Source organism: Monodelphis domestica, chromosome X (genome assembly GCF_027887165.1).
Source record: "Monodelphis domestica isolate mMonDom1 chromosome X, mMonDom1.pri, whole genome shotgun sequence".
NCBI lineage: Eukaryota > Metazoa > Chordata > Mammalia > Didelphimorphia > Didelphidae > Monodelphis > Monodelphis domestica.
This window is the reverse complement of record NC_077235.1, coordinates 62,845,632-62,861,730: the sequence shown is the minus strand read 5'-3', so window position 1 is coordinate 62,861,730 and position 16,099 is coordinate 62,845,632. Positions and strand designations below refer to the sequence as shown.

Below are 16,099 nucleotides of genomic sequence, written 5' to 3'. Positions count from 1 at the left end.
AGTGTCTTGTGGCATTGTGGAAGCCCGGGGTCCGGTAGCTGTAGCCAGCTTGGGATGCCTTAGAACCTGACGGTATTATTCCACCCCCACCCCCCATCCCTTCCCCCCAGGCTATCCCTTCCTTCTCGAAGCAGAGTTTAGGCAACTAAAAGTTACGGAAGGGAGGGGGGGGGGGACTCCAAGGGGATAGGGTGGGGGGCCTCGCTTTCAGGACTGGCTCAGGAGCCGAAAAGTGACAGGGCTCAGTGCCAATCATAAGCCGAATCCTAGAGCCTGAAGGGCAGCGATTGGGGGACTCAGAGAGAGGGATATGCCACACCCTGGTGGCCGGAAAGTGGGTGGAGCAGGCGCTCTTCTGAAAGACTCGCACCTCCTCACAAGCCTGTGGGACAGCGGCAGAGATGCAGAGGATGCAGGTAGCAGGCGACCGCAATTCCCCTAGCTCCATTCTGGACGGCCTGACTGGAGATAGGCCAAGAGAGGAGGCACCTTTCCTGAGGCGCTCCGCTTGGCCAACTCACTCAGCCACAGTCATGCCTCGCGGACAGTTGTGTCAGGGCCAGTGGGTTCCGCCAGGGGCCACAAACCCACAAGCCGCTCACGCACAGCCCAGCACTAAAGACGACGCAAAGCGTGCAGAAGTCGGTGTCGGTGTCGGTGAAAGACAGAGAGGCAGAGGAGAAAGCCAGGGCAGCCGCGGCAAAAGCTGTGAGATCGAGAGGATGCTGCTGACAGGTGCCCAAAGACCAGCGGGGCCACCCCCTCAAGCCCCGAAGCTACCTCCAGCTCCGGTGATCGCGGGGGGCGTGGGCGCGGGCCCAGGCCCGGTTGCCGGCTCAGGAGTGGGTGGCCCTGGGGCCTTGGCCCCCGAGGGGTACCCAATGAGACCTCCTTTCCCAACACCGCTACCCATACCGATCCCAATCCCAGTACCTATCGGGGCTCCGTCTGGCCAGTCGCAAACTCTGCATGTATTTACTTATTTAATTGACGGAGTCATGGGCCGGAATGCAGAACCCGGACAAGCCGTCTGGCAAGGTAAGTCCCAGGGTCTGAAAAGGGGGTGCAGAACCAGAGCAGTATATTAGAGAGCTGAGGAAGAGGGAAGGCGGGAGGGCGCCGCTTCCAAGGTGGGGTCATGGCCTCACATCTAATGCTTCCTGAGGCCTTGGACGGGTAGGGTGTCCCCTCGTCCCATGAGGTGGGGGCGGAGGGGGTGGTACAGAAAAAGAAATAGCCCTGAGACAGCTCTGGGTGGGAGGGTAACTTCGAGTGGCCCCCAGTTTTAGTCAGAGGGAAGCAGAGATGATGCGAACTGGGGTGGGCACCTCTAGAAAACTAATGTCGATCCGTCTTGGGGCTGAGGGAAAGAAAATGAAGGAATTGTCCAATTTTCTCCTCAGAAGATCACAGTCGGGGTGGTTGGTGTTGGGGGATGTTAGCTGGGCGGGCGCCACAAGAAAACTAAAGTCTAGGAGAATGTCGTCGTTAGATATGGAGATTGATGGAAAGGAAAAGGAGCCGCTCCACTTTCTCCTCAGGAGATCACGGTGGGGAGGGGGGAGGGGGCCGGGTTGGTGTTGGGTGGTGTTAAGAGTGTTGGGCGCCCCTAAAAAGCTAATGTTGTCGCTCAATCTTGGGGCTGAGGAAATGGAAAAGAATGCGTCGCCCCATTTTCTCCTCGGGTGAACAGAGTAGGGGGGCGGGGTTAGTGCTAGAGTTGTCAGCGCGGTGAGCGCCCCTAGAAAGTTAATGTCGTCGAGGAGAATGTAGACGGGTATGCCGGCTGAGGAAAAAAGGAGTCCTATTTTCTCCTTAGAAGGTGGGGGGAGGGGTTGGTGTTGGAGAATGTTAGAATCGTAGAGGAAGGATCTGGGGCTGAAGGAGAAGAAAAGGAGTGGCCCCATTTTCCCCTCAGAAGATCACAGGGAGGGGGCGGGGTTGGTGTTGGGGTACGTTAAGTTGGTGGGCGCCCCTAGAAAAGTAACGTCGAAGAGAATGCCGACCATAGATACCGGGACCGATGGAAAGGAAAAGGAGCCGCAGCTCCACTTTCTCCTCAGGAGATCACCGGGGGGGGGGGGGGGGGGGGGGGAGGGGGAGGGGCGGGGGCGGGTTGGGGTTGGCGCGTTGGGCGCCACAGCCAGCTAATGTCGATCAATCTTGGGGCTGAGGGAAAGGAAAAGATTCGCTCTATTTTCTCCTCAGAAGATCACCGTGGGGAGTGGAAGGGGTTGGAGTTGGGGGATGCCAGAGCATAGAAGAATTGCTTTGAGGACTGAGGGCTAGGATGTGGACATTTTCTCCTCTGGGAGGATCACTAAGGGAGGGGTCGGGGTTAGTAATGGCGGTGCTCGCCCCACCCAGTTCGGATCCCGCGGTCGTGACCTCTATTTAACTCACTAGGCAGAAAAAGGGAGAGGGGCTTTCCGAATTTTCTCCTCAGAAATTCCTGGGATAGGGTGGAGTGGGTAGTTTGGGCGCCCCCTCCACTCATCCCTTGAGGTCGAGATAGAGAAGGGAAGCGGGGAGAGTACGTGCCTTTTTTCTCCAGAGGCGATCCCCGGGCAGAGGGCGGACCGTGGAGGACCTGGGGGGAGCTAACGCGAGCGAGAGCCGCACTTCGGCTCGGCCTTCGGAAGTGTAATCTAAGACCCGGAGAGACATGAGTGGCTGGCCTTCATTTTCTCTACAGAAAACCTTCGGCTGAAGTGGAAGATCTGGGCTAGGGAGCTTCGTGGGCCAGGGCTGGGGGGGGGGGGGGGGGCGGAGGAGTGCTTAGCTCCAGTGTTGCGATTCGGCTGCAGCGGGAACTTCAAACTGAAGACTCCTGCAGCCCTGAGACAGCAGCGAGCCCCCTATCTTTCCCAGTGCTTGCAAGGGCGGATGCCCGTGCCTGGGAGATGCCAAGGGGGCAGCCAGGGAGCACCTTCTCCAAATTCCGCAAGGAGTCTGCGGAGTTGGGAAGGCTTGCGCTGCAGGTGCGTTGGGCAGCCCAGACCGGCCCTGCCCATCGAGGCTGCCCATGACCGCTGTCTTTTCTCCTCTTGCAGGCAATGAGCCCCAGGCAATGGGGCCAGAGTGGGTGGCCCAGCCCCCACCTCCACCCGCCGCCGCAGAGGCCAGACTTGAAGGTGAACAGGTGAATGACCGCAGACGACTGGATATGGCCTTCCCCGGCTTAGGCCTGGACCTGGGCTTCGGTCTCGAGGTGCAGGCCGGCCTGGAGCAGCTCATGGATGCTGGCTGGGTCGGAGCAGAAGTGGGGGCCGCGACAGCGGCGGGAAGAGCAAGAGGCCAGAACAGAAAAGCCGGTCCAGGGCTGTCCGCCCGACGCCAAGAGCCGCCAGGCAGAGGGGAGGTGGCAGCTCTCGCGGCCGTGGCGAGGATGGCACTGGCACGGGCAGAGGCTGGAGAAGCCCCAGCAGCGGCCGGAGCAGGAGCAGGAGCAGGAGCAGGAGCAGGAGCAGGAGCAGGACCGCCAGCCCCAGCCGCAGCTGGCCCGGCCGCTGCAGCCATGGTCGGACAACCCGAGAGAAAGAAGCAGCGCCGCAATCGAACCACCTTCAGCGCTTTCCAGCTGGCAGAGCTGGAGTGCTCCTTCCAGAGGTCTCACTACCCAGACATCGTTGCCAGGTAAGGTGAGAAAGGGGATCTGGCAACCCTGCCAGCGTTGAGCTCTCCCCTCCCCGCAAACACCCAGCGGCGATTGCCATTTTCAACCCTCCCCACCCTGTCCCATCCGCCCGAACTCTGGGCCAAAGAAGTAAAAAAGATCCCAGAGTTTAAAAGAACTTCTTGTACGTTTCCAGGTGCACAACGAGAGAACTAGGAGGAGAGCGCACGAGGAACCCTTTCCCCAGCTCCAAGTCTGATCATTAAACGTCTGGGGGGCTGATCTTGGTTTTCTCTTTGTTTTTCTTCCACAGAGAAGAATTGGCTGCTCACCTGGAGCTGAATGAAGCAAGAATTCAGGTCAGTAGATCCTAAGGAAGGGCAGCTACGTGAAAACACATCCGTGGGGGGTCCACTTCCTCCCCTCCTGTCCCATCTACACTCTTTCCTTCTGGGCTGCCTTTTCCTTTACAGAATTTGCCGGAGACTCTTGGAGAATGGGGGCAGGGAACCCACGGGTGGGACAATTGAGGAGATGGGAAAACTGAGGAAATGGTGTACTTTGGGGCGGCCAGAAGATATGTCCAATCCCTACTTGAAATAAATACGCAACATTAAAGTAAATGCTCCATTAGAATGTAAGCTCCTCTCCAACAAGAATTGTTGCGTTTTTGAGCATTCCTAGAGCCTAGCACAGTGGCACACAGTGGGGACTTTACTAAATGCTTGCTCAATTACTGATTCCTCCACAGATAAATTCAAGAGACTAACCGCATTTTAGATATTACAGCCTTTTTCAGTGTTGCAGAGGATACATAGCTAGAACTGAAGCCTGATTCAGAAGCTACAGAATTACCTTACCAGGGAAAGTTCTACTGAATTAAATGACTTGTCTCCCAGGGAAATTTAGAGTATTTAGAAACAATCTAGGCCAGTCACACACACATACACAGAGCACCCTACCCAGTGTACAAATAACAGACATAAATTAACACATTAACATACACTCAATATACTAAATTAACTTTCCAACTAATAATGTGATGATGGCTGGCTTTTGTTTAAAGTCTGAGGGGTGGGGAGGGGGAGTGCCATGACAAACATTCGGGTTCCCAGGTGGTCAGAGAGCCCACAGGACCTGAGTATTCCAGTTGGGACAGTTCTAAAACCCATAGCAAAATGAGGATCAAACTGTCCCATGTTAAGTTCTCACAGTGTTTTGTTACTATTAAAAACTCCAAGACACGAGTGAAATCTTATGGAGATAAGGAGTTCTAGAGGGGAGTTTTGTTGCCTTAGACCCCCGTAATAGAAGTGAAGTTCTCATTACTGAAGGCTTGTAAGGCACACTTACATTTCTACATACATTTTCACACTCCAAATTACTTTTTCCAAATTTTCTTTTTCACTGTAAGTTATTTATTTAGTCAATTTAGAACATTATTCCTTGGTTACAATAATCACATTATTTCCCTCTCTCCCCTCCACCCACCCATCCCCTGCAGCCTTCACCCAATTTCATTGGGTATTACTTGTGTCCTTGATCAGAACCTATTTCCTTGTCGATGATGTTTACACTAGGATGTTCATTTAGAGTCTAGATCCCCGGCCATATCCCTTCGATCCATGTATTCAAGCAGTTGTTTTTCTTCGGTGTTTTTACTCCCACAGTGAATGTTTTACTCCCTCTGCATGTTTTTCTTGTAGATTCCTCCAAGTTGTTCAGGATCACTAGATTGCCACTAATAGAAAAGTCCATTACATTTGGTTGTACCACAGTGTATCAGTCTCTGTGTACAATGTTCTCCTGGTTCTGCTCCTCTCGCTCTACTGTGTTTACTGTGATCTTTTAAAAGCTATATCTATTCATATATTTTCCAAACCATCTATATAATAATATAGAAATTCCAGGGAAGAAGGGACATCCCTTTATCAATGAAATATAAGTAAATTCAGTGTGATTTAAAAATATTTAGATCAGGGGGCAGCTGGGTAGCTCAGTGGATTGAGAGCCAGTCCTAGAGATGGGAGGTCCTAGGTTCAAATCTGGCCTCAGCCACTTCCCAGCTGTGTGACCCTGGGCAAGTCACTTGACCCCCATTGCCTAGCCCTTACCACTCTTCTGCCTTGGAGCCAATACACAGTATTGACTCCAAGATGGAAGGTAAGGGTTTAAAAAAAATATTTAGGTCAAATATATCTGTAATCCTATAAATGTATATGTACATTTCTAAAGCACAAATATATTTATATTTACATCATATAATATTGCAAAGCAGATGCCAAGCTGCATTAGCAGAGAAAATTTCTTTTCTGGGAGTTCCCTATAGGATCTACATTAATAGAGGAAGTTCTTTACCAGGAGATCTCTGCCATACCAGTGAAAGTCTGGCATGGTCTTTTAATATTTCTATTTCTAGATATATAAGTCATGAATATATTTAGATTTGTATAAATTTGGAAAGTTGCAGAACAGGAGTCAATATGCATTCAGAAAGGGAATTTCCAAACAAGGAGTTCCTTTCACTGTGATTTTATTTTTTTTTCAACCCTTACCTTCCATTTTAGAACCAGTACTGTGTATTAGTTCCAAGGCAGAAGAGTGGTAAGGGCTAGGCAATGGGGGTTAAGTGACTTGCCCAGGGTCACACAGCTGAGAAGTGTCTCAGGACAGATTTAAACCCAGGACCTCCCATCTCTAGGTCTGGTTCTCAATCCACTGAGCCACCTAGTTGCCCCCTCTTCTGTGATTTTAAAAATATCTTTATTAAAATGTAGATGTGCTACATTCATATCAACATATTTCCATTTGTATAATTGGGGGGGAAATGTATTCTTTAAAAATTGTTTATGAAATACGTTAAAATGTTATCAAAATTTAAATATAACTCTGAATAACTTCTATTCAAGTCTATTCTTTTTTTAATTTTTAATTTTAAAAAATTTTAAAACCCTTACCTTCTGTCTTGGAGTCAATACAGTGTATTGGCTCCAAGGCAGAAAAGTGGTAAGGGCTAGGCAATGGGGGTCAAGTGACTTGCCCAGGGTCACACAGCTGGGAAGTGTCTGAGGCCAGATTTGAACCTAGGACCTCCCATCTCTAGGGCTGGCTCTCAATCCACTGAGCTACCCAGCTGCCCCCTATTCAAGTCTATTTTTAAATTATACTAGACATAGAACTTTGATTACTACAGGGATTTCTTAGTTTAAAAAATTTCCCTCTACCAATGCATCTGGACACTTGCTCTGCCTCTCTCTCTGGGTTACATAAATCTAAATATATTTGTGTTTGATAAACATAAGATCTATATTATAGAATATGTGTAAACCAGAAATCTATTTCTAGAAATATATGCATCTATATTTATCTGTACATAGTCCAGTAACTATCATTGAATCTTGATTCTGTCTATAGATTAAATCTGATGGAAACTCTTTCCTAGCCTCAGTGATAGCATTTCTGTGCCCAGTAGGCACTTGCCAGTAAGAAAATGTAAGACCGAGTTCCAGTTGCCATTAACTTGCTAGCAATGTGACCTCAAGGAAATCCTTTCTCCTTTCTGTGCCTCAGTTTACATGTATTATATATATTATTTGTAAAACAACTAGACTAGACTCTTTGATCCCTAAAGTCCCCATTCTATGAGTCTAGAGTTGTCTAGAACTACAATTAGAAGATGTTGTGCTGAACACATAAAGAGCCTCAAATATTTTCCTTCATGAAATTTCAGATGATGGTTATCAATGTTTATTGACAATGCCTCCCCTCTTCCTTCTAAAATCCATGTCTAAGCACCAAATGAGACTATATGTGGGAATCACTGTAGAGCTAAAATAATTATGCAGGGGGGCAGCTGGGTGGCTCAGTGGATTGAGAGCCAGGCCTAGAGATGGGAGGTCCTAGGTTCAAATCTGGCCTCAGACACGTCCTAGCTGTGTGACCCTGGGCAAGTCACTTGACCCCCATTGCCTAGCCTTTATCACTTTTCTGCCTTGGAACAAATACAGAGTATTTATTCTAAGATGGAAGGTGAGGGTTAATAAAAAGAACTATACAGATTCGTAGTAGAACTAATATTATTGATGTTCTTGTTGACCATATTTAGAAGTGACTGCTTCGATTTTGGCATTCTTTCTTTTCCCTACATGCAACAACAACAACAACAATCAAAAGGAGAACTTTGCTATGGTTTATGCAAAAAATTCTACTTTCTCCCTCTTGTTTTTTTCAGTTAATTAATTTAGCTTTGAGAATTTGATAACAGCTACTAGTACTCCAGTACAGCCAAAGCTGGGCCTGAGCCCTTTATTTTCAGTGTCCTATAGAAAATGTAAGGAATAACAGCACCCAGCCACCCTAAAGTGGAGGGCAAGTCATCGGGCACACATTTTAGAATGGACAAAATGTTGGGGTATTGTGGGAGAGTCAGAAATAGCACTTTGCCCAAATGAAAGTCACTGAATTCAGCTAACATTGCAAAGCTAAAGGTGATGGCCACGTTTGTTTAAGGGTTTCTTATCTAAGAGTCCTGGTTTAAAAAAAGACTAGCTGGGGAGAGTCCGTCAAGGGAAGGGAAGTTCTGGCCTCTATCAGGCTTAAATTCTCTAAAAGTTTTGTAGCTCTGGAACTCAAAGGGACTTCATAGGTTGTCTAATCCAACTCTCTGAATTAACAGAAGAAGAAACTGAGCTCCAGAATAGGGGAATAACTTGGATATTTGGAACCCAACTTGGTCAGACTATATATCTTCGAGTCATGGTTTGGAAAATGTGGTCTCCATCATGTCTTTCTCCCTAATCCTTGAGATTTGACATCACAAAGGCAAATTAAGCCCTTCGATATGTTCCTTGGGTCTCTGTCAGCTCTGGAGAGAACATGGAACTGACTTGTACATGAATATAGCATGTCTTGTATCTTAAGATTTTGATTGGAGGCATCTGGGTGGCTCAGTAGATTGAGAGCCAGGCCTTGTGATGGGGGGGGGGAGGTCCTGGGTTCACATCTGGCCTCAGACTCTTCCTAGCTGTGTGACCCTGGGCAAGTCACTTAACCCCATTGCCTAGCCTTTACCACTCTTCTGCCTTGGAACCAATACACAGCATTGATTCTAGGATGGAAGGGTTTAAAAAATTTGATTAATCGCATCTCCCATTTTGCAAAGCCCTCCCCTTGGCTTTCCAGGGATAAGCAATAATAGGCAAATATATTTTTAAGTTATATCACATTGAATCTAATAATATCTCCCATTTATGTAGCACTCTGAAGTCTGTGAAATGGTTAATATACATGAATTCATTTGATCCTCTCCAACAACCATTTGAGGTACTTGCTATATTTAGCCTACAGATTAGGAGACTGAGGCACAGAAGAGAGTTTAAGTGACTTCCCCAAGGTCAGGCAGTCAGAAATTATTGGAGGCAGGATTCTTGACTTCAGTGCTCAAGGAAAGAGATGCTATTCCAAAATGAATGGAGCCTTCTTCACTGTGGGTCAGTTCTGAAAGGTCCAGGTAAGACTACTCCAACTGGGAGAAGAGAAGGCCAGAGCAACAAGGAGTTGGAGTTTTGTTTTAGTCAACTTTTATTTATTTATTTGTTTTTAATTTAAATTAATTTAGTCAATTTATAGCATTATTCCTTGGTTACAATAATCACATTATTTCCCTCCCTCCCCTCTACCCACCCTTCCATTAGCCAATGTGCAATTTCATAGGGTATTACTTATGTCCTTGATCAGAACTTATTTCCATATTGTTGGTGTTTACACTAGGATGTTCATTTACGGTCTACATCCCCAACCACATCCCTTCAACCCATGTATTCAAGCAGTTGTTTTTCTTCTGTGTTTTTACTCCCACAGTTTTTCCTCTGGATGTGGATAGTGATTTCTTCTCATAGATTTCTCCAAGTTGTTCAGGATCACTGTATTGCCACTAATGGAGAAGTCCATTACGTTCGATTATACCACAGTGTATTAGTCTCTGTGTACAATGTTCTCCTGGTTCTGCTCCTCTCACTGTGCATCACTTCCTGGAGGTCGTTCCAGTCTCCATGGAATTCCTCCGCTTTGTTATTCCTTTGAGCACAATAGTATTCCATCACCAACAGATACCCCAATTTGTTCAGCCATTCCCCAATTGAAGGGCAGCCCCTCATTTTCCATTTTTTTGCCACAACAAATAGTGCAGCTCTGAATAGGGAGTTGGAGTTTTTTAACAAAATGCTTATTCATTATTTTGAAGTTCTGCGTGGCCTGTATCCCTCCCTACTCTACCCCCAGCCCCTTGTCAGAACCATCCCATGTGACAAAGAATAAAAGCATGTTCACTGCCCAATAGGAATTGCCTATTTCTTCCTCCAGATCCTTTTTTCTATAATGTAAAATTCAGGTGGCATGGTGATTTTTCAAGTGTGGTTCTAATCCCATAAACTCTCTTTCCTTCTGAATGAAGGTTTGGTTTCAGAACCGTAGAGCCAAACTTCGGAAGCGTGAAAGAAAAGAGATTGTCAGGCACTACTCCACTGTTACCATCACCCAACCTGCCGGCCTTCACAGAGATGCCCAATATCCTGGAAACCCCGCAGATGGTCCCTGGAGGGGGATACCTGTTCCATTAGCACCTGAAGTACCACCAATGGCACCGCCTGCAGCACCACCTGTGGCACAACACGTGGTTCCAAATGCATCAGATCCTGTGGTGCCACCTGTAGCACCACCCATGGGCCCAGGTACAGCTCCGGGTGCTGTAACATCTGTAGGGGTCAGCAGTGTGACCTGGACCTCTATGTTCAGAGGGCCTCTTATAAATCCCCAGTTTGGGAGGTATGGGTTAAATTGAGCTCTCAATAGCTCCTTCCCTGAGAACATGGGCATGGGGTTCATTTTCAAAATTCAAGAATCCCACTTGCATATAAAGTTGCATTTATTTTTCTGTTGAAATTCCAGTAAATCTACTTTCACGGCCAACAAGGCCACATTAATTGGTTATTTCTAGTTTCTCTGGCCCATATTCACATGCCTCAGATGCCTACTAAAGGACTATGTGATATAGGTTTGCAAGAAGGGGTTAGTTACTTAGAAAGGTTCTTCAGTTGACATGTTCAGTTAGAAGTTAGGAAGGTATATCTCTTTTTTTGTACTGTCTAATTACTCCAGGATTGAAATCCTTTTGTGATGATGATGCCTAGTAGAAGCTATAAAACTCCTATCAGACCCACCTCTGATACCTCTGATGCAGTCATGGTTGGAAGGAAATCCTTCCATTTAAGCCCCATGTCAGTCTTGCAAACACTCTTCAACTGCAAAAAGAGCCAGAACTCTTTCCCACCAATAGGTCAGCTCTTGGCAATACAGCATATAAGCTCCACACCCATATTAAGTCCTTCCATTTGGCTAAATGGGGACCAAGACATAGCATAACGCTACTGAATGTTGTGGGCCATTGATTAAAAACAACGAGGTTGGGTGGGTTATCGCCAAAGGCCATTCGCCACTTATAAAGAAGCAGAGTTCAAAGAAAGAAAATGTTAGTTCTTGGAGTTCAGAGTTGATGTCCAATGTCAGCCATTGTCGAGTGTTCCAAGATAGGGGAAAAGTCCCATTCAAGATCCCTTGGGAATGTAGTCTAACTAACGGGTTCCAAATAAGTTTCACACTTAGAGCATATAAGGCAATGGAATGTTTATTTTCCAGACAAGTGACTTTCATAATCAAATTGAAAGAGAAGATATAAAATGTTGTTGATAGAAAAATGGAACTCTGTAATTCACATAAATTGTATCTTGCCTCTAAAATAAAAGTAAATAAAAATAAAATTGATTGTGCCTAAGAACTTGGAAGCCGGGTCTTATTTAAACAAGCTTACAGGGCCAGACACCAACTGCAAAAACCCGGGGAATGTTGGGAAATGGATAAGTATAAATCTCTGGAGTTCATTTCTGAGTTAGTTTCCCCATAGCATAGGAAGCCGTTATTGGTCTCCAGTATAAAAGCATAAGAAAAAATTTTGAATTTACATCATTCTAACTGAATTTCTCGGGCTTGCTTTTGACAAGCTTAGAACACAAGTTTCTTTAGAAATATGAAGGGGTGAAGAGATAATAAGGAAAAAGATTTGTACAAGAATATTTATAGCTGCGCTGTTTGTGGTGGCCAAAAATTGGAAAACGAGGGCATGCCCTTCAATTGGGGAATGGCTGAACACATTGTGGTATATGTTAGTGATGGAATACTATTGTGCTCAAAGGAATAATAAAGTGGGGGGATTCCATGGAGACTGGAACAACCTCCAGGAAGTGATGCACAGCGAAAGGAGCAGAACCAGGAGAACATTGTACACAGAGACTGATACTCTGTGGTATAATTGAATGTAATGGACTTCTCCATTAGTGACAATGCAGTGATCCAGAACAACCCGGAGGGATCTATGAGAACGAACACTATCCACATTCAGAGGAAAAACTGTGGGAGTAGAAAGAGAAGAAAAACAACTGCTTGATTACATGGGTCGAGGGGTTGTGGCTGGGGATGTAGACTCTAAATGAACATCCTAGTGTAAACACCAACAACATGGAAATGGGTTCTGATCATGGACACATGTAACACCCAGTGGAGGAAAAGAATATGATTCTTATAACCAAGGAATAATGTTCTAAATTGACTAAATAAAATTTTCAAAAAAAAAAAAAGAAATATGAAGGGGTGGGGGCAGCTAAGTAGCTCAGTAAATTGAGAGCTGGGCCTAGAGATGGGAGGTCCTGGGTTCAAATCTAGACTCAGATACTTCCTAGCTGTGTGATCCTGGGCAAAGTCACTTGACCTCCATTGCCTAGCCCTTCTGCCTTAGAACCAATATACAATACTGACTCTAAGATGGAAGGTAAGGGGTTAAAAAAGAATTAAATAAAAGAAATATGAAAGGTTTCATAGGAAATTCAAAAATAAAAAGTTACTGCTAAGCAGTTTGAATGGCACTGTGGTATAGTGGGTACTTGAAGTCAGGAAGACCTAGCCTCACCTTCTACCTTAGACACCAGCTGCGTAACCCTGGACAGGCCATTTCACCTTCTGTGGCCTCGCATTCCTCATCAGTAAAATAAGGAGATTGGGCACAATGACCTTTAAGGTCCTTTCCAGCTCTAGAGCCCATATGAATGAATACCAATAGCTGAACTATTCTGGAATCCCCCTCATTTCACAGAGGAGGAAAGCCGAACCTTCCCAGAAATCCTCAAATTGGATGGTATTTCTACTTGGGCTGCTTCATGCAGTATCCCTATGACTATAGGTTCTAAGAAACAATCAAGACCCAAGGAGTGAAAGGGTGATATCCAAAGTCCATCACTTGTGGGATATCCTGCTTGATAAATCAAACTTGGACCTATTCCCCACCCTTGAAACATAAAGAAATTTCTCATCAGACCAGTTTTCAACTGGGACTTTACATACCCTGTTGTTGGACATAAAAACAAATAAGCATTTCAGGATATACTCAGAAACTCAAGTTTTGGAGAGACAGACCAGTTCTACAGATTGTCCATTCACCTGCATTTCATATCCTAGGCGATACACATTTCTTCATCCACTTGAGTTTTACAGTGTGGTTGGTCACACTGAGCTCTTTTGAGTGGCCTTGGATCTCACCCAGTAGTTTCTACATGTAGGGTCTCCAACTTTATAACAATCAGTACACTATCCTCCAGAACATATTACCATCTATAGGAAGACTCTCTTCCTCTGTCTTGAATACCTTAAAACTGGGGCAGATAGGTAGCACAGTGAATGGAGTTGGGAGGACCTGGGTTCAAATCTGGCCTCAGACATATCCTACCCATGTGGCCCTAATTGCCTAGCCCTTGCTGTTCTTTTGTCTAAGACAGAAGGTAAGGGTTTAAAGAGAAGAAACACATTTAAACTTTTCTTCTAATACTCCTTTGAAAATATCACAACTCAAGACTTTGCCACACTAATCAATTCCACACCCCCAAACAGCTCCAAAAGCCTCATGATGAAAAATGCTACCCACCTCTGGAGAGAAATCTTAGCGAAGACTGAAGCCATCTTTTGGCCTTTACTTCCTTCTTTTTCCCTTTTGCAACATGGCTAACAAAGAGACATTTGCCATGATTCCACATGTAGAATCTACGCCACATTACTTTGCCTTCTTGATTGGTTAAGGAAGGGCTTGGAGGGAGGAAGGGAATTTGGAACTGAAAATTTTAAAAACCAAATGTGAAATTATTTAATGTTTATTAAATTATTTGATATAATTTATAAATCAGATTATTAAAGAGAAATTTTTTTTAAAACCCTTACCTTCTGTCTTGGAGTCAATACTGTGTATTGGCTCCAAGGCAGAAGAGTGGTAAGGGCTAGGCAATGGGGGTCAAGTGACTTGCCCAGGGTCACACAGCTGGGAAGTGTCTGAGGCCAGATTTGAACCTAGGACGTCCCGTCTCTGGGGCTGGTTCTCAATCCACTGAGCTACCCAGCTGCCCCCAAAAGAGAAATTTTAAAAATGTTCGTAACTCCACCCAGGGTAGTTGGAGACCCTGAAGTGTCACAAAAACCCCAACTATAGGATTTTATTAATTAACCAAATGCTCATATAATACTCTCCAGTTTATGAGGTACTCAAATGTATCATCTCATTTTATGTCCACTCCCAACAGCTCTGCAGCTATGATTGTTATGCCCATTTTTAGGAGAAGGAAACTAAGACTCTCATAAGGTGTAAGATTTGTCAGTAATCACTTCCACAGTTGAGTGTTAGAAGCAGGATTTGAACCAGGAGTTTTCTCCAAATCCATCTGGTCCCCTCCACCATGGTACCTGAGATTTTAAAATGGGAAAGCTGCCAGAGAGGAAGAATCCTTCAGTTCTTATCTTCTCATTGCACAGACTGGGAAAATGAGGCTAAGAGAGGTGTAAGGGACTTGCCTAGGGTGAAACAAGGAGTAAGTAACAAAGGGAGGATTTGAATCTAGCCCTTGAGACCCCTGGTCTAATACTCTCTTCTCGGTCTAAGGACCTTGATCTCCCATGGAGATCATGAGAAATGAGGCTAAGAGAGGTGTAAGGGACTTGCCCAGGGTGAAACAAGGAGTAAGTAACAAAGGGAGGATTTGAATCTAGCCCTTGAGACCCCTGGTCTAATACTCTCTTCTCGGTCTAAGGACCTTGATCTCCCATGGAATTATTTCCTTTACAACATGGTAGGCCACAGAGGCAGCTGCCCTCTCGGAATAACTACACATTTTGCTCTGGAGGGGATAGACTTTTCAGGAAGAAGCAGCAAGGGTAAAAGGATGACGTGGCTCTGTATCGTGCTACAAAGATAAGAGTATTGGCTCGGGTGTTGGAGTTTAAACCCTCTCTATGACATCCATGTGGTCTTAGGTAAGTCACTGAGTCTGTATGGTTCTTGGTTTCTTCAGATGACATTTCCATCTCTCAGATCTCCATAGTTGTGTGGCTGAAAAAAAGGTCCCAAGGAGTCTATGGGAAAGGAGTGGGTTAGACTAAATAACCTCTGGAGGCTTTAGACTAGGCCTCCTCTGAGTCTGTTTTCTTCTCTGTAAAATGGGAAGCTTTGGAGTGGTGGCCTCAAAAGTCCAACTCACATCTAGATTTATGCTCCGTGATCCTATGTGTGACCTTAAAGAAATCATTTCTCCCCAAGCCTCAGTTAGGGTTAGCCTCAGCCTCTCAAATAAGGAGGGGTTGGGGTGGGATGGTAGATTAGCTGATCTCTGAGATCTAGGAGCCTATGTGTGTCCCTGGGTTTTACAGAGAAGGAAACTGAGGCCCAGTAAAGGAAAGTGACTTGTCTAAGGTCACAAACATGTGGAAAATGTGCAATTCAAACCCAGATCAGCTGACTTCAAGCCCACTCTTCTTTCCACTAAGTCAGGCCACCTCTCTCTAATCTCAATCTTGGGAGGAAAAAACTTTTTTTTAGCCCTTTAATTTCTTTCTTAGTAGCAACTCTAAGACAGAAGATAAAGGGCTAGACAAACCAGGGAAAAGTGACTGGCTGAGGTTTACATGGCCAGGAAGTATCTGAGGCCACATTTGAAACCCAGCCCTCCCAACTCCAAGCCTGAAACTATCCACCATGTTACCTAACTGCCCCCTGAACAAAATCTTTTGAAAGTTACTGCCTCACTGGCTTTAGATCATGCTAAAAGTTTGTAATAATCACAATGGTGACTGCCTGGCGCTCATCACTCTTTACAAAGATCTCTAAGCATATTATCTCATTTTAAAAAATCCCTACCTTGGGGAAAGTTGGGTGACTCAGTGGATTGAGAGCCAGGCCTACAGATGGGAACTCTTGGGTTCAAATTTGGCCTCAGATACTTCCCAGCTGTGTGACCCTGGGCAAGTCACTTAACCCCCACTGCTTAGCCTTTACTGCTCTTAAGTCTTGGAACCGATACACAGTATTGATTCTAAGATGGAGGGTGAGGGTTTAAAAAAATC

The 16,099-nt window shown here is 45.6% G+C and overlaps 1 protein-coding gene across 1 annotated transcript; it reads left to right on the top strand.

The window, feature by feature from the left end:
* The first annotated feature begins 331 nt into the window (after positions 1-331).
* LOC103098226 (homeobox protein ARX-like) lies at positions 332-11,447 on the top strand. Its single transcript, XM_007507122.3, has 4 exons — positions 332-1,038; positions 3,054-3,636; positions 3,930-3,975; positions 10,068-11,447. The coding sequence occupies exons 1-4, from the start codon at positions 402-404 to the stop codon at positions 10,452-10,454; spliced, it is 1,653 nt and encodes a 550-aa protein (XP_007507184.2). The 5' UTR covers positions 332-401; the 3' UTR covers positions 10,455-11,447.
* Positions 11,448-16,099: the final 4,652 nt, after the last annotated feature.